The sequence below is a fragment of the Chionomys nivalis genome, chromosome 14 (assembly GCF_950005125.1).
Source record: "Chionomys nivalis chromosome 14, mChiNiv1.1, whole genome shotgun sequence".
In the NCBI taxonomy this organism is placed as follows: Eukaryota; Metazoa; Chordata; class Mammalia; order Rodentia; family Cricetidae; genus Chionomys; species Chionomys nivalis.
The window spans coordinates 27,431,217-27,457,795 of record NC_080099.1 but is presented as its reverse complement, the minus strand read 5'-3'; the positions used below and the strand labels follow the sequence as shown (position 1 = coordinate 27,457,795).

General features: G+C 43.9%; 1 protein-coding gene across 2 annotated transcripts in view; it reads left to right on the top strand.

Moving 5' to 3' along the window:
• The window catches only part of Megf10 (multiple EGF like domains 10), a 154,120-nt gene that overhangs the window by 101,801 nt on the left and 25,740 nt on the right, over positions 1-26,579 (top strand). For both annotated transcript variants that reach the window (XM_057788613.1, XM_057788614.1), the window contains exons 8-13: positions 2,246-2,382; positions 7,234-7,446; positions 13,926-14,100; positions 15,471-15,591; positions 16,357-16,520; positions 18,645-18,747. In XM_057788613.1, the coding sequence (XP_057644596.1) occupies positions 2,246-2,382; positions 7,234-7,446; positions 13,926-14,100; positions 15,471-15,591; positions 16,357-16,520; positions 18,645-18,747 (913 nt within the window). The remainder of the gene's footprint in view (positions 1-2,245; positions 2,383-7,233; positions 7,447-13,925; positions 14,101-15,470; positions 15,592-16,356; positions 16,521-18,644; positions 18,748-26,579) is intronic.

Sequence of the window (26,579 nt, the reverse complement as noted above, 5' to 3'; positions counted from 1 at the left end):
GATTCTAAAAGCAAAGTGTGGGAGCTAGGTAAGAAATGGAGTTGGGGGTGCAGTCTTTTGTTGAGGGCCTGAGGATGGAAAGACCACGGGGGTAGTTCCAGCATGCCCAGCAAAGCAAATGTTAGGAAACTAACCTACCATCTGCCTCTCAGCCCCTTGGATCTGAGTGCAAGCCAACATCTCTTAGATGCCAAAGTAGAGATGTCAGATTATCTTTGACTCCTTTTGTTCTCTCAACTTCTATATCAGCCTTCTGCCAACACCGGCCCTTGCTTTGTGGTGAGGAAAGAGTCTGGTTGAAGTGACAGGGTTCAGGGAGCCCCAAGATCTCTGAGTTAAGAACTGCAGGCGTTTCACTTTGAGGTTGCCTCATCTTAAGGTTGAAACATTCCCTCGTCACCTGGAGGTCACGATGTGGGAAGGTGGAAGCCACAGCCTGGGACTATGAGTTTAGGAGGCAAACAGATGGATCCACTCTGTGGGTCCCTTGGAACCTGCCCTCAACCACTTCCTCTAGGCCACAACAGATGTTACTTAATAGAAGCTTCCAGACACTTTTTCCTCTGTGGGTAACTGAATTCCCAAGTTAAATTTCTCCATTGCAACATCATATTTGTATTGTTATTTTAGATGTTTCCAAAGGTGAACTGGCATTCCTGTCTCACACACACACACACACACACACACACACACACACACACGCATCTCAGCCAACCATCTTTCCACTGCTTGCTTACATTAGACTTTATTCATAGCCAATATCTTAAGAGCATCCCTGGAAATTATGAGGGACCATGATAGGTTATTAGAATTAGACCCTGAGAAAGTGAGAACCTTGGTCAGCTGTTAGCTGGCCCTAAGTCCATAATTCTTTCAGTAATGTTATTATATTCTGCTAAGTGCAATAGGATGTCCTAACACGGAGTGATTAGAGCTATTTTTGTATCTGCTCTCCTCATCACCCATGAACAAGGCAGGCAAATGTCGCTTATCATTGAATCTCAGTACTTAGCACAATGCCTGGCATGTGGATGATTCTCGGTTAATCACTAATCTGAATCATCTCTCAAAGGCTTTTATGGCTCCAAGAGCCTGTGGAAGAATCTTTCCTGTTGGTGGATAGTTTGAAACCACCAGAGGAGACTTAATTAGCTCACCAACTGCCTTTGTGGGTAGCCAGTAGTTAGGGAAAATGTATTTCTTACGCTATCCAGAATAAACATTTAGAAGACCATCTGGTGTTCTTATCTAAGCTCCAGTTTCAGAGAACTCACAGTCTGTCTCTTTAGAGAGAGGACAATGAAAAACATTAGGGAAATCCCGTTATGTGGGGAATGCTGTTTGCACTAATTATGAGTCCAATAAATATTCTAATGATTATAACTCCAATAAATCAGAGACTGTAAGCCCAAGTTACATAGCTAAGTGAAGCAGAAAACAGTGGGGTGTTCACTGATATATGGAGATTTTGGAACCACGTCTTAACTTTCATCCACACAAGATTAGAATATACATGCCTGCCCTTGCTAAGGACAGCTCCTAGGGTGAGGAGAAATGTCCTAGTGACTTGTTGGGTTCTCTTCAGGGAATGAGTCTGCCTCAGAAATGTTTATTGATCCTTCTTGAAAATGTCTCTTTCCTTCTGGAACAAAGATTAATTCCTGTAGGAGTCTTTCTTAGGCCATGCTATTGCTAACTCAAATACACACAGTTTCAACCTAATGCCCTGTTACATCCTTTGGTTATTCATCTATTTATTTCATTTATTTTACATACCAACCTCAGTTTCCACTCCCTCCTCTGCTATATCTTAAGAAAAGAAGCTAGAGATAGTCAGTAGTCTTTGAGTTTTCTGTGGGAATCAGATGTTGCGGATTCTCAGTGAGTATTGTTGACGTACAGTGCGTGTAAGGCACAGGGAAGAACGCCTAGGAGTATGTACATAATAATTTTATGTAACTCTACATTAGGGTTCAGTTTTTATTATGAAAATTTCTTAGGACCACTATCCTGCTGTCTCTGAGTACATCTTGACATTTGGGCTTATCAGGTCAATAATTCAGTCTGAAATCACTCATATTAAAGATGATGAACCTTTTGTGTTCTAAAATGCCCTTAATCTAATTTTCTCACAGCCCTGTTCCCCAAATCTCTCCCTCCCTTTCTGTTGTCCCTGTTTTCTTCCTCTGCCTTCCACGGTTCTGGCTGGTGGCCCATCTAATTTTCCAAGTCTCTTTGAATTCAGGGCACAGTGTGTGGTCAGCCCTGCCCTGAGGGTCGCTTTGGAAAGAATTGTTCCCAAGAATGCCAGTGCCACAACGGAGGAACGTGTGACGCTGCCACAGGCCAATGTCACTGCAGCCCAGGATACACCGGGGAACGGTAAGGACACACTTGAGTTCCTGTGACTCTTCGTAGTGAGTTAGAAGGACAATTTGGAGAGTCAAGGGAACATGCTCAGTAATATGCATACGTAACTACTATATAATATTCCAGAAGCATCCAAAGGTGTTCAAAGAGCTCTGTCCTTGTTGAATGTATAGAAACCGAATCACAAAATAGCCAATACTGAATTGTAGGAAATTAGAGAAAAACAGGAAGGAAGTTAGAAAAAGGACAATAGAACATGAGCTATTCGGAGCCTGTGATGAACGTGTTGTTCTGAAACGTGGAGTACTTAGGACTTTACATTTTCATTATTTTTAGATGGGTTTGGGGCATGGCAGAATGAGAAAAGGGACAAGGCCCTGGACAGATTGGTTTTCAAACAGGACATGTCCTTCGGAACTTAGACGAAATACCGTCTCTTTCTCAGAATGGCCTTAAGAATGCTTTTTATTTCCAAAATTTTGCTCTAATTTTATGACTTTTGATTAGCTACTATATGCTTTTCCACCTCTCCAGGAACTGTCTAGATTTTCTTATTAAATGCATTTCTTAAATAGTTTATAAATTAAAATAAATTCTCTTTCAGTCTCTAACTGTGTATTTTCTAGATAAAGAGAAACTCGCTTTCACATTTCTGCTTCCTTACTCTTTCTCTTGCCAGTTTTGATATTAATTTATTTAAGCAAATCCTGAGATTGTTGAGTTTTGCTACAATAGTATCCACCACTAAAGATGAGTCATCTTTAATGATTATCTTGTTTCTAACGGTTAGCTTGTTTCCTTATTGGACCGATTGGAAGCTCTGAGTTGATTTTGACGAGAAGGAGGTCAATGTGACAAGTCCAGGCTTATTCTGCTTTATTGAAATTATCTTCAAATAATTTTTTTTGTCTACAATTTCTGGTTGTTACCTCATGCAATATCGCCTCCTCGGTCCTTCATTTTCTTAAGGTCTTTTGTTAGAAGTGTCCACTTAATTTGACTAAAAGCCGTTTTGTTGTTTACTTAGTATTTTGATGTAGGAACTACCGATATCTCAATGATATGCTCTGCAATATAGAACTAGGCTACTTCTTGTGGTTTTGTTACCCACGGCCTAGTTCTCAGCTGTGCTTTGGATAGATGAGGTCATTAGATGATTGATTAACAGGACCAGAGAAAGAGGGAGGCACAAAACCAAGCAGGATCCTAAGTGATTATTTCTATAATGTTTTAAGCTCTAGAGACATTTCAGTGCAAAATTTCACTTAGAGATTTAACTTTAAAAGCAGCAGAAAAACATCACACCTACCAGACCACCGAGTTTCTGCTCAGCTGACTAGGAACACAGGGGAAGAGAATAATACCTCATTTTCAAGTAAACTTTTGAAACTCAAAGGCAAGGGGAAAAACTGAAGCGGGGTGGGGCGATTGATCTTCTACCCATGCTTCTGTGATGTCATCAGTGATAACGTGTGGTTACTGTTTCTCATTGCTATCCTAGTCTCTGTTTTAAGTCATTGCCATACACAATCCAGGGGATGAGAGAAAGCACATTTTTCTCTATGAGAGGACACAGTGAGTGGCTGACTGTGGGGCCATTTGTTGCGGGAGGTGGAGAGGAGACCCAAGGGTGGGAATCATAAGTGCCCCTTCACTTGTCTTGAGATGTCAGTGCGCCCAGAACACTGTGATTAGCAGGGCCGCTCCACAGTGGTTGCCACCACAGGCAGCTGCCAGCAAATATAGCCAGGATGTGGGGAGGCCAGCCACCCTACCACAGGGAGACAAATGGTGCACCCTGCAGCCTACCAGGACAGCACAAAGGATGACAAAGAAGAGGCTTTGAGGTTTGTGGAAAGACCCAAAGGGTGCTGCGGTCAGAAGATGCAGTACAGGGAAGTTGGTATCTTCACAGAGCTCTGCTTGAAGATGCCTTACAAGGTGTTAATGGTGTGTCACAGGCTTCCTCTGTGGCATTTGATGATAGGACACGGACATGCCTGCAAAGCATGATTAGTGAGTGTTCATGACTCAGTAATGGAGTGTGTTATTGTGAACCCCAAGACAGCCCTGCCAGACCTGTGTTCTGTACGACTCTGAGAGTGAAGAAAGACCAGGGCAATGGCACAAAGTCGGGGACTGCTGCTCAGCATTGGAGGAGCACAATGCTGGTCTTCAACAAAGGGGTATTCTCCCCTCTCTGTGATTGTGGAAAAACTGGCACCTTCAAAGTGCCTTTGGCTTTCCCCCAGGCCAGCAGCTTCAGATGCCACAGAGGCAGGCTGCTGACCCCTGGTGTCCAGGTCTGATGAAGAATGAGAGTCCTTCACACCGAATCACAATTTGGCTCAGCTCTTCTGGTCACTCTGGGAATTGATGTGCTCCAAAGAACAAGGAGCTGCCAACCCCACTTACTTCCTCTTCCTTAAATTTACAGTCCAATGCAAAGTAGTGATCAGAATGACATCAGTAAGGATGTGCCCCATTAATTAGTGTTTTATCAGTTTATATCTACTTAATGATTGTCCTTTCTCATAACTCTAGAACATTACTAGAAATTTCTTTGTTTCTTTTGTTTGTTTGTTAGTTTTTTGTTTTTCAAGACAGGATTTCTCTGTGTAACAGCCGTGGCTATCCTTGTAACTCACTTTGTAGAACAGGCTGGCCTTGAACTTTCATGTGCCTCTGGCCTCCCAAGTGCAGGGATTAAAGGCATACGCCACCACCACCCAACTCTCTGCTCTCTTTCTTGAGAAAATGTATCAGCTGATTCCTAATATAGCCTTTCTTGTTTCTTGTGGGGTCACAAAAGCAACTCGAAGGGCATGAAAGGAAAATGGTCTTAAGCTAGAGACCAACTGGAAGGACATTTCCACTCCGTGATATTTATTTAAGGTAGAAAACGTTCTGTATACGTGCATTGAATTATCACACTCTACCTTATACATTTGCACACAGTTAAAGCAGTGATGGGGAAAAAACGTGGGCAAAGTCTCTACTAGAAAGCTGCCCAACTGGGTTTGGCAGGTAGAAATGCATACCTATTACTGACAGGGAGGTGCTGCACTGACACAAGAAGCAGCTCCCACAGTGACGGCCTGGACAGCAAATCCAAGTGTATGAGTTCCGAATTTACAGTAGAAACTGCTAGATGTCTAATTAAAGGCTAGAAAGGTAAATACAGGCCAGGACCAACTATTATACCTTTTACGTTGCGAGAGAAAGAAAACACTGTGCCAAGACACAATGAGGCCCTGCACTCTGCTTCTCTGTGATGCTGGCGACATAACTTTCTGAGACATTCGACTTCCAACAGCCTTTACAGCTTATTGAAATAAACCACATTAAAATTAACTCAAGATGCAGCCTTTTCCTAACTAATGTTTATGTATTTACTGTGTGTGCTGGGTGTGAGGCGGGATGTGGAACCTGTGTGGGGGTCAGAGAGCAATATGTGGAAAACAGCTCATCTTTCAGTCATGTGGCTTCTGGGATCCAGCTCAGGCCACTGGGTATCTTTATACCCTGAGTCATCCCACCAATCCAAAATTTAGCAATTGTTTTGTTTATAAATTCACAGAAGAGGGTGAGGAAGTGGTATTTTTTAATGTTTCTTCCATTGGCATTGAATTGCAAGGACATCCCTTCAGACATATTGAGAAGCTCTCTTGCCAGCTATTAGCAAAAGCTTAGATTAGGTCCAATCTCTGTACCTTATGAAGTCTTTCTTTAAAGTGTACGCTTTAAAGGGAAAAAAAAATCAGTTGACTTGGTTTACTAAAGCATCTTGAAGGTTAAAAATATTGAGAACCTTTATTTAAAAAAAATACTCTGGTCTAGAAATAGCCATATGCGTTCAAATGTAGCTCTAAAGTCTCCATTTGAATTTATTTGAAGTACTCACTCAACTGCTCCAGAATTTCTTTAGTGGTTAAGCAGTTAGAGGTGGCAGCTGACAAGCGCACTTGGAGATGGTCAAACCTACTCCTAGGAGGGCCTTTCCCTTTCCTCCATCATACTCAATGCACACTAGAGCCAGAGTCAGCCAGCAAAATGTCAGCAGGCTCCCAAGGCTCTCCCTCTATACTTAGAATCCCAGTGTTGGCGGTCACCACACCCTATCATTATGCCAAGCCTGGTGGAAAGTCTGTTTCTCTTGGAACTGTTTTTCTGCCGTTGCTCTTTTGTATGCCTTGCTGCTTGTGTTGTTCACATCTGGAGAATGCAATACTGACCTGCCTTTTTTTTACTGGAGACTGGCATGACTGGGAAGCCACATGAGAAGTGGCTGCCGAGATAGTGCTCCCTACCGAGGTGAGCACTCCTCCAGGTGTGTGATGTCGTCTCTGTCTTCTTGGCTGAGTGCTCCTCGTCACCTCACATCACCAGAAAGAGAGCTGGCTCTCCCCAGTAACTACCCATGCTTTCCACAGAGCAGTGATAAGTCTTTAGTCCTCCAGCATCAGCTTCCTACCTTGTCCAACTTACCGAAGCATCTCTCTCCTTGACAAAAAAAAAAAAAAAAAAAAAAAAAAAAAAAAAAGAAGAAGAAGAAGAAGAAAGAAAGAAAGAAAGAAAGAAAGAAAGAAAGAAATTGTTAGAAAACCCAAAGCCTTCTTATAACCTACAAACTGGGATGAAGGACATCTGATGTTGGAATCTCAGAATTCTTCGAGTCGTTGTTTTTATTTAGTTCTCTCTTTTACACATTTATGGCTGCTAATGCTCTTATCCAGAGTGATCCATCTCTTGGCTTTTCTGCCTATAGTGGAACAAACATGACATACTATGGGCTCAAAAAGCATTTCAACTTGTGCATGGTTAGGCCCCTTTGAACCAACTGTTGGTCTCTTGTTTGAACAGGTGTCAGGACGAATGTCCTGTCGGGACCTATGGAGCTGGCTGTGCGGAGCCCTGCAGGTGTGTTAACGGAGGGACATGCTATCACGTGAGCGGAGCCTGCCTGTGTGAAGCAGGCTTCGCGGGCGAGCTCTGTGAGGTGCGTCTTTGTCCCGAAGGGCTGTACGGCATCAAATGTGACAAGCGGTGCCCCTGCCACCTGGACAACACTCACAGGTGAGTGCCAGCTGTCCCTGGGAAAGCATTGTCTATTAAAACTCTAACTTGAGTGTCCAGGGCGTGGCAAGGATGGCCTCTCATCGACAGAAATCATCAAGTTGAAGGACATTTTGTTTTTTACCTAGTGACTGAAAGCCCCTGTTGGAAGGGCTAAGGTTATTGGTTGTTGGTGGGTATTAGGTTATTTTATCTATGGGTGGGGACTGGTAAAATGATTCTGCTGAGATAAACAGAACTTTGCCCTAAGAGGTTTGTGTGACATTCCCAGAGAAGCAAAGAGAACAAGGAGGGACAGGGGTTAAACTGAGGGCGGGATGTGGAAACACCGCACTTACTGCAGCGTCTTTTACTTCAGAGCACAGCTGGGGGAGGAAGGAAAGGCTGCAGAGAGGAAGTGGGCAGGGTTTGTGAACGCGCTTCACATGTGGCTGTCACATGTGGAATAACTTTCAGAACTGATTGCTCTGACCAAAAAAAAAAAAAAAAATAGCTCACAGGGGTCTTTCAACTCAAAAATCTCTTCAAAAATCTAGGAACAGGAAACCACACTCCTGTCCACCCTACTGTGCCTTGTTTGTACGTGAACAAATATCTTCCCACCTATTCTTTTCCTCTCCCCTTCTTTACAGACCAGACACATGTAACTTAGAATTCCCCGCCTGTTTGTAGACTTCTGGAAAAGATAAATTGGACAAGAATGTAGCGCAGCATCCAACAGTTCAGATGCTAGGAGAAAGACTTCTGTTTGATTCAGTGCAGATGGGGCTCCATTTGTATTCAGCCACACCAAATCCCAAACACATGAGAGCTAAAGGGGAACCAAGGTGTGTGATTGGTCGATTCTTTAAGCCGTTGTTATGAACACAAGAAAAATGCATTTTGTATTGTAGTGTGTGTGTGTAAGAAGTATGCTCGCCAAGTGATTCACGTAACTTTGTTATGGTCAACTTTGGGTTTCTTTTCATTGAAACATATTGTTATCTTGTACATGAAACATTTATATAGTAAGTATGCAAAGATTTATTTTCAACTTTCTGATATGTAAGGAGTTGGTTCGATTAAACGCAAATCATGAGTCTGGCTTCCTCTACAGGAGGGCAAGCCTCATGTAGCACCATCACCAGCAGACTGCTTTGTCATATGTGGATACAACTGAAACCAAATAAAGCAGAAAACCTGCATGAAAGTAGACCTCCCTTCTGAGAGAAACTGGAGAAGCATTGAGACTTGGTTTTGGTGGAACTGGGCATCTAGATGCAGGCAGAAGATCTGTCCCTTCCATCATAGGACTGTGGAGCTCTTGACATAGGCCCCATCAGACTAAATGTATATACTCCAAAAAAGAAGTAGATGCAGTTGTTTGATAATTAAATAGATCAAAACAATACCTAAACGACATGTATCAAATATTCAGAAGATTTAGAAACAACTCAAATGCTCTTAGTCATAAGAACTATTTTATTATTTATTTCTTTATTTATTAAAGATTTCTGCTTTCTCCCCGCCACCGCCTCCCATTTCCCTCCCCCTCCCCCATCAAGTCCCCCTCCCTCGTCATCCCTAAGAGTAATCCGGGTTCCCTGCCCTGTGGGAAGTCCAAGGACCACCCACCTCCATCCAGGTCTAGTAAGGTGAGCATCCAAACTGCCTAGGCTCCCACAAAGCCAGTGCGTGCAGTAGGATCAAAACCCATTGCCATTGTTCTTGAGTTCTCAGTAGTCCTCATTGTCCGTTATGTTCAGCGAGTCCGGTTAAAAGATTAGCTTTTCCAAATTTCTATTAAAGCTAGTTAAATGTGGATTACATGAATCTATCATGTTGGCTCCACAGCTGGAGCCATCTGTTAATTCTTATCTCTTGAGCATCCCTGTAAAATGCAGGGCCCTTTCAAAGAAAAAGGGCTTAGAATCATTGCTTTAATTGAAAGCCTAATTCGCTTTCCTCTCATCTAATAAAGCAAGTACAGATTTGTCGTCATATATAATTCATGCAATAAACTTATCCAAAGCTTTCTGTGTAATTAATCATATATACAATGCAATGTAAATTACTAGTTTACATAATGTCTAGGTTCTGCTCATGCCCATACTGACCTATGAGAGCAGCACACTTAAGGAGGGTTGGGGATAGGCTAGCATTGGTCGCATCACAATAAACATATGATGCCAAATTGTGCAGCCTTAGTAGCCGATGACTTTCTGCAGTGTAGGTTAGGTTCATCCTGGGGGGTCTCGTCTGCTGTTTTCTGTAGGGACACCTGGCAGGTCCATTGGAAGCTGACTGGTCCTGGAAATCCTCACTCCGTGTCTGGCATTCAGTTAGATGACAAGAGTGACTAGGCACATGGAGTCTCCAGAAGGGTAGCCTGGGCTCATTTTAGCCAGCTGGCTTCTAAAGGCAACAACAAACAGGGCAGGCTCTAACATCTAAATACGTTTAAGCATTTGGTTATATCATGTTGCCCAGTCTTTAAGATGAAGCAACCCTCACAAGAAAGCCCAGGTTCAATAAACTCTATTTTATTATTTGGAGACAAGGTCTCATGGTATATCCCTGGTTGACTTGAAACTTGCTATGTAGACCTGACTGTCCTTGATCTTGGCCTCCACATCTTTAGGAGAGGCATTTCCCAAAGCGTAGCCATTTTATTTTGTAATCCATTAGTTAGTTGAGATTAATTTAAATATACTTACTGGTAATATTAATATATAAATATTATTGAACCCAAAGACATTTTTGCTGACCTAGACTTTCAGGTGGAAAACTAACTTTTATAGTGGAAATGATTTAGAGCAAGAAAATAGAATGAGTTTACTTAGACTGCACATGGCATATGTCTACTAGTCCTTGTTAATAAGGACAGTCAGTAGCCGTTAGCAGACACTATTGCCTGAGTTGGCAAACCCCACCTGTTCTAATTTGTTTTCCTAAAACTGTGATAAAGAGCACAGCTAAAAGCAACTTGGGGAGGAAGAAGTTTGTTTCAGCTTCTGGTTCCAAGTAACAGTCTGTCCCTGAGGAATGTCAGGGTAGAAATCCAAGCATGAACCTTGAGCAGAAATGTTGAGGAAAGGGTGCTTATGGGCTCCATCTCTTCATGCTTACCTAACCCTGTTATATAGTCCATACCCACTTGCCTAGGGATGGTGCCACCCACAGTGGGCTGCTCCCTTCCGTATCGGTCATCGATCAAGAAAAGCCCTCACAAGCCTAGCCAACCCGATTGAGTGAACTCTTCAATTGAGGTTCCCTCTTCCCAGGTGAACCTAGGTTGCATCAAGCTCACAGTCAAAACCAGCCAGGAGACCGCCCAATTGCCATTGCATTTGAGTGCAGACCTCATATAAGGAAAGGAATAAAAGAAAGCTCAATAACTCATGATGGTTTAATAAATATGTCTTTTGGGGCTTGAACTCAGGACCTCACACATGCTAGGAAGTACTTTATTACTGATATAGCCCTAGCTCTTTTTGTAGTTTTTATCTTGAGACAGAGCCTCATGAAATGCCCAGACTGACCTTGAATTTACTGTATGGCCCAAATAGTCCTTCAACCGACAATCCTCCTGTCTCAGCCTCCTGAATAGCTGGGGTTACAGGCCCATGTCACGAGCCTCAGGCAGTATTATGTGCCATTGGACTCCTGTTACAAGTTAGCTATTAAATCGAAGAAATACTTTTTTAAAGTAGCTTTAATTATGTGCATATATAAAATAACAAATATTTCCATATGTGCATAATTATATTTTCATGTGTAAAGCAATTTGTTCTTTTGACAGAAAACAGGTACGAAGTAACACCCTTCCACCTCCAATATTCCACATGTTGGTCTCATTATCCATTAACTGCATGAGTGAGAGCCCAGTGAGCACCTTCACACTGCTGAGGTGTCCTACGCCTAATTACAAGTTGCAGAATGCTAATCCCGGTGTCAAGCATTGTGAACATCAGTGCATTGGACTGCCTCACTGGGGTCCCTTCAATATCTTTTTCTCTGTCCCCCCCCCCGCTCCCAGTTCACATTCATATATTTTCTTCAGCATTCATGCCTATATCATGAATAATATTTCTGATTTTTAATTGTAAGCCATTTTCTACCAAAGTGTGTCCTTTCCTTTTTAGCAGGTTAAGATAAGGTAAAACATTTTATTTCCTTTTGCTTCTCTCAGATTTAAGGTTTTACTCAAATAAATTTGTCTGGGTTTCACAGCCTTGCCGACTTTGTATCACAGCATTAAATCCTAAATTTTAGCAATTCCTTTTCGCATTGAGTCTCTCCCGAAGGCTGCCAACAAATTTCCTTTCCTCTCCATTTCGAAACACACTGACAAGGCTGTGTTGAACTCTGATTCTGCCACTACTACATATGTGAACCTCTGAACAAGCTTTACCCGTTCCAGGCCTCGGTTTCCTCGCTTATGAAATGGGACCATGCCTGCCACTTTAGGTGGCCATAGGGACTGAGATAAAGAATGCATGTAGGTAGTTTAGCAGGAGGCTAGCACCAGGTCAGTGCCTTGTAAATGCCATTGTTAGTGCCTGTCTTCACCTAAGCGAACCTCACGGGTATTGGAGGTAATTCCCTCTATGACTAACATGTTTAGGGGAAGCCCTGCCTTTGGACACGGGTACTTGTGCCATGCCTCAGAGATGCGAGGGAGAAGCAGGGATGATATGAGATCCAGATCTGAAGGTGGTGATGTCGTTTTCATCAATTCACCCTGCAGTCTTTGCTGTGAGCCTACTATGTGCAGGGGATGGGCAGCACAAGCGATTTAACTCCTGTCCTCCTAGATCATGTGGCGTGGTGGGAAAGGAATGTGTGGGGTAAATAAGTTCAGGCTCGACAGGTGAGCCAAGGAAGGGGAAGGGAACTTGGGAGGCCTACTTCAGTCTTCCTGGGTGGAGAAGGCATCTGGGAAGAGGGCTGTTTCAGCGGAGACTGAGGACAAGATGGACAGAGAGACAGGTGGAAAAAGGAAGGTGTCTCTTAGGACGTTGGAGCAGCCCCATGGAAGTTCTTGAAGGACAGAAGTCTGGATGCTTTTGCAAGCTGAAAGACATGCAGTGTGACTGAGGGTGGAGATGAAGAGAGAACCATATGGCAGGCCTTTCGCCATTGGGTTGGAGCAGGTACAGAAATGGCGATGGCCAATGCCGAGGCTTCATGATTGTCTTAGGGCGGCTCTATCTCTGGCTTCACGAGGACACACTAGTTGAGCCTATTGTCCTGGGGTAAATTTTAGCATTTCCCTCTCCACTCTTAAGAAGTCCTGGCTTAGGTAACAAATAGTACAATCATGTCAGCATATTAGACGGTAGGGGTTTTATCCCAAGTGTTGTTTAGTGGGGAACTTTTGACAAGCTTTAAGGAGGAGCTGTGGTGTGATTGATGCTTTAGGTGACAAGGCATGTGTAGATACAGGTAGGAAGGCTGTTTAGTTCAGGTGGTAAGATATAGAACAATATAGCGAGATATGGATAGTCAGTCTATAGTTTTGAGTTGGCGTGGTTAAGTGCTAGTAACAGTTAGATATGGGTGATGAGGCTGAAGGAGAGACCAAGAACGATTCTCTGCCCTCATCAGCGACCTTTCTTCTTGAAGTAGATGGGAAGTAACACAGAGAGCCCCAACTGGACAGTGTGCAGAGTGAGAGACTTGGGTGCACTCAGTCCCAAGTGCGACGTTTCATCAAATTCCTACCCTCCAGGCTCAAGGAGCTGTGCAGAACAGGAGAAGGAGAGTGTAAGAACCAGCGGTGATGGAGGACTCCTCAGAAAGACCAGTTAGCAAATTTCTAGATGGAAATGAGATCTTGTCATTTGCCCTGTTTAAGGAGAGGGTTTGGGCTTCGTGGGGGCATGAGCCAATCTCCACACAGTTTTTCTATTGTCGGTGAGTTAGATTGTCAGCGTTTTCCTGTGCCGAGAAGCACACGTTTTAAGCCAGCATGCCACAGAGGGCCTATTGTGTCCGCTCACTTGCATGAACATCTTAGCACAGCTGATGTGTCCATTTGCTGTGGGGTAACAGCTGGCTGCCTGGCCTGTCAATGTGGCTACTGTTCCAGGGGGCAGCTGCTGCTGTACCACCAGGTAGATGGGTTGGAGGCAGAGGCTTGTTGGCAAGGTCGCTGCTTTTGGAATTCCTTGGCTATTACACAGTGGACTTGTGTCTTGTGGTGCTGCCTTCTTATTGAGTTAGGGCTTTCAGTTCAAGACAATTAAAAAGACTTTTAGACAAAAGGATATGGTTATTGTAGCTACTTGGCTAGGGCACAATGCTGATTCAATTCACTGGCTCTGTAGTAATACTCAAGCATTAATTAATTAAATGCACCACCATAAGAATTAAGTTTAAATCATGTTCGTGGAATCACCTGCACATTTAGTGACTATTGAGAAAGCAACATTTGCACATGGCTGAAGTGTCATGTTTACCCAGAATGACTTGTGCCTTTCATCTGTGTCTCTCAGCTGTCATCCCATGTCTGGAGAGTGTGGCTGCAAGCCGGGCTGGTCTGGACTCTACTGTAATGAGACATGCTCTCCTGGATTCTATGGGGAAACTTGCCAACAGATCTGCAGCTGCCAGAATGGGGCTGACTGTGACAGCGTGACGGGAAGGTGCGCCTGCGCCCCTGGATTCAAAGTGAGTACCTTGGCCTCTGGAGGCAGGACAGGGATGCGCAGTGTGGAACAAACACGTCAGCAGCACCATTTATGTGAGCTGCCGTGAAGCAGAGTAAATGCGACTGAACCTTTTATAGCATCCATGAGAGAAGAACTGTCTGAGATTAGTAACTTTAGCATCCCATTGATGACTGAGAACACTAATAAAACCACCAAGATGTCATTAAGGTTTGCTGTTAGAACTCATCAGGAAGTATGACCCATTATAATTACTCCTTATGTAATTGTCTTATTGTGACCTATAGACAACAGAGAGAGAGTTTTTCCATGTGGTTATTGTTAGTTTTTTTTTTTTTTCTTTTTTCCTCTGTGCAATAGCCCAGGCTGTCCTGGAACTAGCTCTGTAGACCAAGCTGACCTTGAACTCACTGAGATTTGCCTGCCTCTGCCTCCCTAGTGCTGGAATTAAAGGCGTGCACCACCATCGCCCAGCCTAGTTATTATTTACAACAGATTCTGTTTTAGCTCCTCAAAATTTAAAGACACAGCCTGCATTAGTTCTGATTCATGATACGTTCACACGCTATATATGCACAAAGTTCTGAAGTCCCTTTGAGAGTGTAGCGTCTACAAATGTACCTGCACAAGGGAGCAGAATTGTGCCTGTGGTCCCCAGGACTTTCTTAGCTATTGAAAAGGGGATGTGGTGGCTGTGCTTTCTTTCATCCCATTGTAAAGATAGTATTGAACTCTGGAGAATGTTGATGATCATCACATAAAAAGAGTGGACCCTAAAGTTGTAGAGCAGAGAGGACCTTCCCAGAGATTTCTGATTAGAATCACAATCCTTTGGCTGACCCCTGAATTAACTTTCTCTTTAAAGTCTTTTGAGTTTTTGAAAAGTGCTGTCCCAAGTCACCTTTGGTAGCTCTGTTCTGTGTTTAATGCCTACTGTGGATAAACTGAACCATACCACTGGCTGAGTATCGTTTTAATTCATCTATTTAGAATATGGCATGCTATACGAGGAGGCCCATGAATCATTTAGAAATGATGTGAAGTTTGTGTTTATATTTTTGCTGATAATAACTTTACAGTTATAATTTATTTTTATATGTCTACTCGTATAACCAAGGGAGAAAGGTTTGTTCTGTTACAAAGATAAATCTAAAGAAGTCAGCAGGCTTTTGGCGTGTCCTAGTTAATATTTTATCATAAACATGGACTAGCCAGTGTTGCACTTGAATATGTACAATTTGTATAAGAAAAAGCATTGAGTGTTAAAATGAGAGAGAAAGCCCAATTAGCGCGCCACAGTGTATTTTTGTTTGTGCTGGCATGGTTTCGGTTGGAAAAAGTAGCCGCATTTTGCTGTTTGTGCTCATCTAGGGAATTAACTGCTCTAGCCCGTGTCCTCTGGGAAGCTATGGGATAAACTGTTCCTCTCGTTGTCGCTGTAAAAACGACGCTGTCTGTTCTCCTGTGGATGGCTCTTGTATCTGTAAGGCAGGTAAGAGTATGGGTGTCTGAATCTTTTGTAGATCCTGGTCCTGTCCCCTCCTAGAGTCACTGGAAGGACACACGGATGAGGGCTCTAGCTCGAAATCCACTAAACTCAGTGTGACCTCATCCTCCCTCATCCTTCCTGAGGCCAGGAAAGAAACTCGTATTTGGTCATCTCTGAAGCTGCTGCCAGCTCAGAGTCTGAGTCCATGACTTTGGGAAGGTAAACAAGCAGGCATGTCTGTGCCCCCAAATGGCCTGACTTGGAGGCATGACAGGAAATGCAGCCAGCACAGATTTTATGTGTGGCCCAGACTGTGTCCTCCATGGGTGCAGCCAGGATCTTGGTAACCCATTTTTTATGGTTAACAGCTACTGCTTCAAAGATGGGGCTATTCTTCCAAGAACAAACCTTCTACTTCCTCCCATAAAAATAAACAAAGCTTATCATTCTACCCCAACCACCACAGCCCATTAAAGGTGACCTCACTCCACCATCCCGTCCCAGTAGCCCAGGGGTGCGTCTCAGTGTTAGCATCCCTGACCGACACAGGGCACAGTTGGCTGCTTGCTTCCTTGGGGGTTCCTTTTCATTTCTGGTGGAGGCCTTTTGTGGCAGAGCCAAAACTGTCTGCCACTGCTGCGACCGGTGTTGGGCAGCACTGTTAGGCATCTCCACGATGTCTCAAAGGGAGACGTGGCTTGGAAGAGCTCAGCAAAGCTCCCGGTCCTCCTTTGTCTCCTCACACGCTCTGTCGTTCTTGTCACGCAGGCTGGCACGGGGTAGACTGTTCCATCAGCTGCCCCAGTGGCACTTGGGGCTTTGGCTGTAACTTAACATGTCAGTGCCTCAACGGGGGTGCCTGCAACACCCTGGATGGGACCTGCACCTGTGCGCCTGGATGGCGAGGGAAGAAATGTGAACTTCCCTGCCAGGTATGTGGGCTCTGGGTAGACACGCCCGGAGGACTATGCAGGAGGGTTGATTTCTTTTACCCACTTTGTTGCTTGTTTGTTTTTCCTGACTGGAGGTGAATGAGTGTGACCCAGTCTTCAATAACTGTTACATGAGTGGAAGTGGGCGGAGGCTTGGAAGGCATAGAGTGGCAATCAGTTAGGCAGACTTTAAAGAATGCTTCCTTCTTTTCTTTCACCCCCATGCTGCTTTCCCAGCCCCCCACTCCACATTTTCCGTTCCTTATCCACTCATCTCTGGGATGCAGCCAGGCAGCAGCATTGGTCAAACACCCAGTGTATGCCAGTCAACTCTCCACGTATTCTGTTCCCATTATAATGGAAATCTGCAGGCTTTGGGCTGGGAAGTGACAGGGGGCTGAAAAGGGGGCGGTGGCTGGTGTCACAGAAATGCGCATTGAAGTGATGAAAGGAGGTTTGAAAACAGCCTCGTTTGATGTAAATATTTCTGGAGGCCCAGAAGTCTCCGCAGCACTTACTCCCTTCCCTTGACCTAATTTGGAGACATGCATCATTGGAAACTCTCCTCTGTAGGTGCTACAGACTAGCTGGGGGTGAAATGGGAAGGGGGTTCTATAGTGACCCGGTGCTTGCCTTCCAAAGCCCTTGGCTGCTTTCTTTCCCTGCTTATGCCATGATTTCTCTTGGAACCATCAAGCCTTCTATCAACAGAAGTAGGTTCTCTCCCCCAGGACACTATAAGATAACAATGGGACCCCCTGAATTGGGTCATTCCAGAGACAGGGCTTCCATGAGGCCTCTCTTTCCTCCTCTGGGCATCCTTCTTGTTAAGTACAACCCATTTCCCAACAGAGAAGGATTCCTGCCCCGCATTATTCAAGCCCCTAGGAGCTAAGCTATCTTTGCTATGTCTCTTCAGACCAATGGACAGATTAACAAAGCTCCGCTGGGCTGTTAGGTGGTCTTTACTTCTTCATTATAGACAAAGTGGAAACCCCTGCGCATGCTGACTATTGTTCTGCAGTAGATGTATTAGGGAAATCTGACGGTTCGGTCACATTTATTATATAACAGAGCTAAATGCTGTGCAATCCTGTCAAACACTAGTGGAGCCTAAGTAGTGGGTTAGCTGGTTGCTAGACAAATGATTATGTCATCTAACACCCGCTGCCTGTTTCCATGTCCCCACCCTCAGTCACTGGGCTGTTTCCCTCAGTGTTTGGGTAACACAGAGAGGGTTGTGGTACCCTATTCCAATTCCTAGTGTCTGGAGTCAAAAATAAGTTTTCCCTACCAATAAAAACTTTTTTATTCTTCTTCGTGAATAATTAATTGGTCATGTCTGCCCGCCAAGCATCTCCTCTTTATTGGACCGCTCAACAGTAGCATATACGTACGAGGCAGATGGGGAGGCTGCCAATGTAATGCTTATATACAGTCATGAATCATAACGTTCTGCACAGTTTAGACTTTTTCCTGGAAAGAAAGATAGTTATTAGAGAAAGTAACAATCGATTTTCTGTCTTCTTCATTATGTCATGTATTCCGCTGACAACAGATTATGGAAATGAACTTAATTCAATTATATGTCTATCATATATGGCATCTATATATCCATATCTATGTATCTTTGTACTTATCTAGTTAATCTGTGTGTCTATCTAGCGTGTGTGTGTGTGTGTGTGTGTCTGTGTGTGTGTGTGTTAGTTCATGTGCATGTGTATCTTTATTATGTGGACAAAGACCCCTCTTTCCTCTAAGGAAAGAGAATTATAGGGAACACAACCCTGAGCTATGTTGTAAGAATCATTAAAGACAAATGAACATATTTTCAGGAGTGTGGTAAAGGGTTCTTTTAGTCAATTGCATGCTTATATTTATTGTATGTATACATGCATACAAGCTGACACAATTGGTTTCACCGTGCCCATCTTCTAATTATGTATCAAACCTAAGTTAGCATTGAGGAGATTTTCAAATGCTACCCTGCAAGCTTGTGTTTTGCATCATGGGGAGAGAGGATGTGATGTCTGTTTCTAAGAAACATGTCAGGGCCCTTGTGGTTTGCTGTCATGGGAATACTTAGATTTGTCATCGCTGGCTTTGATGTTCTCTTCCTTGCAGGATGGCACATACGGGCTAAACTGTGCTGAGCGCTGTGACTGCAGCCATGCAGATGGCTGCCACCCCACCACAGGTCACTGCCGCTGCCTCCCTGGATGGTCAGGTATGACCTTAGTTAGGGCCAGTGTTTGAAAGAAATAGCCAATGCTTTAGTATCTAGTGGTGTTGCTTCTTCCTTCAAAGAAATACACACAGGTTATTTTTTTTTCAGGAAAAAAATTAAAAAATGTAGTAAAGTCCCCAGCAAGTGAACACATTTTTGTCCATGAAATGTTGTGTTAGGTGTGTAGTCAGTTTCATTGAACTTGAATGTAAGATCCCACTGATAGAATGTAGGCCAGCGAGATTTCTGTGGTATATTTTGAGTATTGAAAGAGAAAAAAATTTTTAAATAAGTCTCAAGACTATAATTAGAATTATCATAGAGATAAAACTATGAACTACTCCTAATATGGTTCATATACAAATATTAAACTCCCAGAAATAAAAGTTTAAAAACTTTTCCTTCCTTAAAAGTTTGAGTCATAATAAATTCATGTTATGATTGAGCACAAAATTTCTAACCATGGGGTAAGAAACTCCTCCTTATTTATGTGGCTTTATGAATTCAGCTGGGAAGTTTATCGGGGGAGTAGTGATCCCAGAAGAAGAATGATATCTTTTCTCATGATGTACAGGTTTGCTTCGGCATTTAGTGCTGCCTTCAGAGTCTGTAAATCATGAGCAAGAACATCGCTCTTCTGGCAGGAACACTTTACGTTCCCACCAGCAGCATCTGAGCGCGTCTGTATCCCCGGCACACATCCGTCTTTCTGGTGACATCCGTCTCAGAGGCTGTGAAGTGGTACCTCTTGGAGGTTTTACTTTGTGTTCCTCTGGTGACTGATGACGCTGGGGATCCATCATCTGTGCATTTATTGGCCACCTGTACATCTTCTTGGGAGGAATATATATTCATAGCCTTCATTAATTCTTAAACGAGTTCTTTTTCTTTATATCATTGAGTTCTAAGACCACATTATATAAATGTTCTTTACCAGATATGATTTGCAAGCCCTTCTCTTCCACTTTCTATTTTTGCTCCCGCTATTTCCATAACGTTCTTTTCAGCAGAAGTTTTTATTTTGATAAAGTCTACCTTGTCCCAATTTTCAAATTTCAATGTTGCTCCCTTGTGCTTTTGGTATTAATTTTAAGAAATCATTGCCTAATGCAGGATTGCAGAGGTTTATTTCTATGTTTTCTTCTAAAGTTTTTAAAACTTTTATACTTTGTTTTTTATTCACTCTGAGTTAATCTTCTGTGCTATTATGGGGGGGGGGTCAAACTTCATCCTATAATCAGCAGTCTCTGCACAGTGTTTGAAGACCACTCTTTCTCCCACTGACTGTCTTAACTTCCCAGCCAAAGTCAGTTTCCCATAGATGTGAAGCTTATGTCTGGATGTTCTAGTAAATTCCATTGGGCTGTATGCTTGTCCTCATACTGGTACAAATCTTCCTTGATTATGGTGGCTGTGTAGGAGGTTTTAAACCAGGAGAGGGGTAGAATTCCACCCTTGCTTCCTTTTTATAGTTTTCTTGGTCATGCTGGATCCCTTGAATTTCCATGTGGCTTTTAGCATCTATATACCAGTCTCTGCAAATAAGCAAGATGGAAATTTAGTGGGGTTTAGCCGCTAGATTAATTTGGGGAGCACTGGCAACTTAGCTACATTAAGTCCAGATTCACAAACATGGCCTATCACCAGCAATCCCTCAGAGGGATCTTTTGTCCTCACCCTAGAATTTGCTAAGAGCTTCTTTGATTGTGGATAAAAGAAAAGAGGGATGGACTCTCACCTTGTCAGATAGGCCAAGCTGGTACAATGACTTCATTTGCTGTCAGTAGGAGTGACCCATGGATTCAAGGCCTCCTCCCTGTAGTTCCCTCTTGACTTTATAGTACAAAAGTCCATCTTTGTATGTCCCTGTCACCTCTGCATCACGGATGTTGAAGCTTGATCATGTCAGGCATTAAATTCCATCTGTGATTTCACCAGGATTCCAGAGTTTTGCAAATGGATATTAAATTCTCAGTGACCTCAGTGAGGCAAAGGGGCACTTTCAATCTGGTAAAACAGATCGAGCCTAACAGAGGCCACACTATCTAATTTGGGCTCTGCTGTACCAAACCTGCTTCCGTCTTATAAATCCACGTAGAGTGGGAGGTGTCTCTGGACATACCAGTCACAGCTTGGGTGTCAACCTGCTCTGATGATTTAGAACCAGCCTGTGAAAGGGACACCCTCGGTCACATGAGAAAAGCAGATGACTTGGCTTAAAGCCAGTTAGAAAATGTGTTCCTGGCATTCCACAGTCTGGGTCATGGGGTAAGACAAATTATCCCATCTGGCCTTAGACCTACCAGGCTCCTGCGGGAATGTGCTGGCTTTGCCTCACAATGTGATCCTGTAATCCCCTTCCCATCTGTGACCAGCCTGCTTCCTGCCTGATCTCTCTCTCTCTCTCTCTCTCTCTCTCTCTCTCTCTCTCTCTCTCTCCATGTCTCCCTCCCTCCCTCCCTCTCCCCCTCTCCCTCCCTCCCTCTCCCCCTCTCCCTCCCTCCCTCTCCCCCTCTCCCTCCCTCCCTCTCCCCCTCTCCCTCCCTCTGGCTGCCCTCTGTCTCTTTGCTTTGCAGCCTGTACTTATGTCTCTACTGCTCTCAGGCCAACCCAGTGGTCCCCCAATGCCTCATTTCTCTGTCTTCCATGGACCTGGGTGTGTGAATAGTTGTTAGTCTCTGAACCTGTTGAGAGATTGTTCCCCCACACTCGTAGAACACATTTGACACAAACATACGTGGGAAAAAAGACAGTTCCAGCAAATTTAAAAACAGATCACGTTTGGAACGGAGAGCCGGATTACTTTTTCTAAACAGAAAGAATAGATTCTGGGTAATATTTATACAGGGCATCATTTTGTTGCCGGCCATGAACAGGCTCATATTTTTTTCACTGATAAATTTGTTTTGAATAAGTTCCTTGTTAAGGCTTCACAACAGGAAGAAGGCCTTGCTTCTCACTAAGGAGCCAGCTTTTAGCCAAATCTTTACTATAAGCCCAGGGAACCATGAGAATTGGTCCCTTTTCTTCTCTGTTGCTGATATTGCTCTAGGTGACATGTTAGGGATCACTTGCTGGAGAGGGTACAGTCTGATATAACAGGGGTGTGTCCTCAGTGAACTGCAACACATGGCTTAGGCTCTTCCCCTGGGCACAGTAACAACAACAACAAAAAAAATGCTACAAAGTGTTCAGCCAATGAGGACACAGGCAGAGGTGGCAGTGAGGGGAGGAGCACACTTAGACCCAGCAGCCGCCATCCCATCTTTAAAGGAAGTTGGGTTTCTGAACCTGGAGTCACCACCACTCAAAACTTCACAATGTTGACTCAGGTCTGTATCTTCCTAAGAAATGCTGAGATTTTTAAAACAGGGCTATAGTCCAGGATTCTTGACCGGGGGAGGAGAGGGGAACACATTGTCAGCTCAAGTGGCATGACTTCATTCAAATTTTATATATACATTTTATATATACATGATATATACATACACACACAATAGAAATTAAAAGGAGGCTGTGATCTGAGAGGGAGCAAGCAGGGATGAACATAATGAGGGGCTTGATGAAGAAAAGGGATGAGGTGAAATGACATAATTATAATTTCAATTTTTTTTACAAAAATTGAGGAAAATAGGTCTACAAATGTTAGTATGTTTTACCTAGGTGTAAAATGTCATACTGTGGCTGAGCAGTGGTGGTTCATGCTTATAATCCAGTACAGGAGGCAGAGGCAGGCAGATCTCTGTGAGTTTGAGGTCAGCCTCGTCTACAGAGTGAGTTCCAGGATAGCCAGAGATGTTACACAGAAAAACGCTGACTCAATAAACAGAAACAAACAAACAAACAAACAAAAATACTGTGAACGTTAGCCAAAATCCAAAGTGCATTCAGTATCGCAACCTCTCTTTCTAAATTTAACGCACCAGTTTTGCAAAGAAAGGACATGCACATCTACCATATGCAGATATTTAAAACCTTAATTTATTGACATTTCCAGCCAATAGATTGTCTTATCCGAAAGAAGCAGACCTCGTTAGAAAATGGGGGGAAATGCAGTGCCATTGTGGCTGGAAGCACATATTTTAAGTGTTTAGGATCTCTGGGACCCATGTTACTGTGTCACAGCCTCGAGAATATCTAGGCTGTGTCTTGGGCTTTGTACACGTGCATACACACACTGCGCACATTCATGTGCACTCACATACCACAAAGGGTGTGTGTACCAAACACACCCCACACAGTTATGAACTGAAACTGGCTTCTCAGAAGTGGTTGAGAAATTCCAGATGAAATGTAATTAGTTTTGCACAGATAGAGATGTATATGTGTGTGTGGTTTTCCAGAGCAGTAGTGGAGTGACGGGCCTTTATAAAGAATTTCCTAAAAATGGCAGAAACAGGTTGACGCTTCTCCCTCTCTGCTCTGGGATCAGTCAGCCAGAAACACCCATTCACTGAGCATCACAGCTAATCACCATTTAATTCCCACTGTCTGAAAACACGTGCGGTCCATGGCCTGGTTCCCAGCTCTGGCCAAGATCACTGTCACCTGGGAACTCTTTGCACTTGTTTTCCGGCCACCTTCTAACACCTACTGAAAGGAAATGCGGAGGTGGCAGGGTGGGGCAGAGAGGACAAAGCCCTCACCAGTCCATGAAGCATTTTTTTTTTTTTTGGTACAATTTTTGGAAAGATTTGGAAATCTCTTGGCATGCTCGCCTTGGCATACGGAGTGAGTTGCATGTCCGCCAGGGGCAACTGTCTAGTAACTACCTGCATGTCATTCCTAGATCGTTCTGTCTGGCATTCAAAAAGTTACCCTAGTAGCCCAGACAGTGGCACTCTCCAGTCTAACGGAATCTTGTACATCTTTTATCCTAATTATTGATGATAATGGCCCAAGGACCATTTCTTAATAGAAGCCACATTCCAGTGACCAAAGAAAAGAGAACACTCAAAGATATCTTTGTACTAGAACAAGAAAACTGAATACTGTCTTAGGGTTTCTGTGAAGAGACACCATGATCATGGTAACTCTTACAAAGGAAAACATTTAATCAGGTGGCTAACAGTTCAGAGATTTAGTCCATTATCATCATGGCGGGGAAGTAGGGTAGTGTACAGGCAGCCATGGTGCTGAAGAAAGAGCTAAGAGTCCTACATCTTGAGTCACAGACAGAAGAGAGAGAGAGAGAGAGAGAGAGAGAGAGAGAGAGAGAGAGAGAGAGAGAGAGAAACAGACAACAGACAGACCCAGGCTTGGCTTGAGCATCTGAGCCCTCAAAGCCCACCCTCAGCGGCACACTTCCTCCAACAAGCCACACCTACTCCAACAAAGCCACACCTCCTAATAGTGCCACTCCCTATAGGTCTGTTTTCTTTCAAACCAGCACAAATGCTAAGCTGGCAGAAAAGGGGTTAGGATATCGCATCAGCCCTTGAGCCCCTTAGGAAAAATGAATGGGATGAACAAGACATAGTATAACAGGGAGATGGGAACAGCAGAATGGAATCAGAGTTAGGGTGCTCACCTGAGCCCAGCCAGGAATGGGGGACTTGGAACAAGAACCCCATGGTGTCTTGATGATAAGAGACCGGCTTCTCCATAGCCCCAGGAAGCAGAATTTGGCAGCCTTTCTGTCCCACACACCGGCTGTGACCATGGTGCAGATGAGAACTGCCTTCAGGGACCCCTCTATCACAGTATAGTTCTCTGGCACCTTAGCCCCTCAGTGATGCCTAAATGGTTACCATGAGGACCTTGGGAGGGCGGCATCCCAGAATCATCTTAGTGGGAATCCAAGTTCAAGTCAATAACTACATCAAAGGGTTTAATCAACATGCAAGTGCCCCGTTAACCACAAATGCACATGACCCACATCTGAGATCTTGTCGGTCTGGGGAATGGAGAGAGAGAGAGACAGAGACAGAGAGAGAGAAAGAGAGAGACAGAGACAGAGAGAGACAGAGAGAGAAGAGAGAGACAGAGACAGAGAGAGAGAGAGAGAGAGAGAGAGAGAGAGAGAGAGAGAGAGAGAGGTGTATGCATGCGGGTACCTGTCTGTCTGTCCATCTCTCCCTTGATGGACAGAAGGCTGAGTCTCTGAAGTGAGAATGGCTGCAGCGAAGCCCCCAGGTTTCCCGCTCTGCCCCACAGCCTGCTGTTGCTCTTACCCAGGGCTGGGTAAGATTTGGGACTAAATCTTTGAGAGGGGAAATAGCGACATCCTAGATGATTTATTTACTACATTCATGCAGTCACAAATGCCTAGTGAATGCGGGTTTCACACTGAGGCCCCTGGCTTAATGCATCAGGCATTAAATGCACGAACATTTCTTTAGTTCTGCCTAGCTGAAGTTTATCTCGGTCATTCAGCCATTGCCTAGCAACTTGAGAAGGCTATCAATGGACTCTTTGTCCCCGGTCCTGGCAAAAACAGTCCCTCGCAGAACTCCTTATCAGCATTGGAAAATTTATCAGGAAGAAGTGCTTCCATTGAGCAAAACTGCCTTCAAATAGAAACCCACCCTCTTCCCATTTGTCCCCTCTTCCAAATATTTAAGGAATTGGCTAAAGAAACAACTGATTTTGAAGATTTTATTTGTTCCTTGGTGGATATCCCATAGAAATCATCTTGTGGTATCTCATTATTTTTTCTATTTCTCTTTAGTGGGGGATAACAGCTCCCAGCACCCAAAAGTTTGCCTTTCTGATTCAGAAAGGCAAAGGTGCCCACACACATTTGAACTGTGTGTTGGCTTCTTCCTTTCTTCCTGCTCTAGCTACTTCTATCCTTCTGCGCCCCCCCCCATCAGAGCATGTGATCTCCCACTACTCACACATCCTCTCTGCAAACACCCCACAGGCACACTGAAACACCACTTCTGTCAATCCAGGCACACCAGGCCTCAGGGCCAACCATTATTCTCCATGTGTGTTAGGTCTCAGACAGCACAGTTGGGCATTCTCATTCTCCCAACTGGCAGAATGAGTTGTCTGGGGTAGGGTCAAGAACAGAGGAACTTTCCATCTGCCTTTCCTCCACCAGTCTTTAGAATTCTTCCTCCCCTGCGCTAGGTTTTGTTCAGTGCCTTCTCATCCTTCTCACTTTCACCCCATTCATCTCAACTCATCACCCAATGTTTTGTCTTCAAGACTCATCCACTCTCCCATAAAGCATGAATTCATCTATGCCACCCATCATTAGGTCTCTGCAAACATGGTGTGGCGCAGGGGTGGGGTCTCTCTCTCTCCACCTTAGGGTGCTCTTAGCTATTCTTTATGAGCCCATGGCTGGCCACACGCTTCAACTGGTATTTCTAGTTCCTAAATTCCAGCTGTTCCCAACTTTGGCAATTCCTAGAAGATTTCTGCATGCTTCTTGGGACTCTGAGTCTTGTAGCTACTGTTCCCTGAGCCTAGAACCATTTTTCCTCCTCCCTTGGTCCAGGTCACTAGACAGAGTTGGGAGCGTGTCCCGGGGCTTTATCATCTGGAGTTAACTTTTTTGGAGTTTATCATCTGGAGTTAACTTTTTTGGAGTTTATCATCTGGAGTTAACTTTTTTTTTTTTTTTTTGTCTCACCAATAAGTCAGCACTGGCTAGATTCCTAGAAGGCATATTATCTTATGTTATTTTTCATTTTTGGCAAACAAGGAAAGACAAATATCTTTCAGAGGACTCTCTCAGACTGGGCAAATATGATAGCAATAGAAATAAAGAGAGGAGGAGGTGCTAGAGCAAGCTTACAACTCTTTCAACACGCCTCACTGCAGGACTGTGTCCTTACACAGTTCACAGCCTCAACCTGAGGCCAGGAAGCGATTCAAAG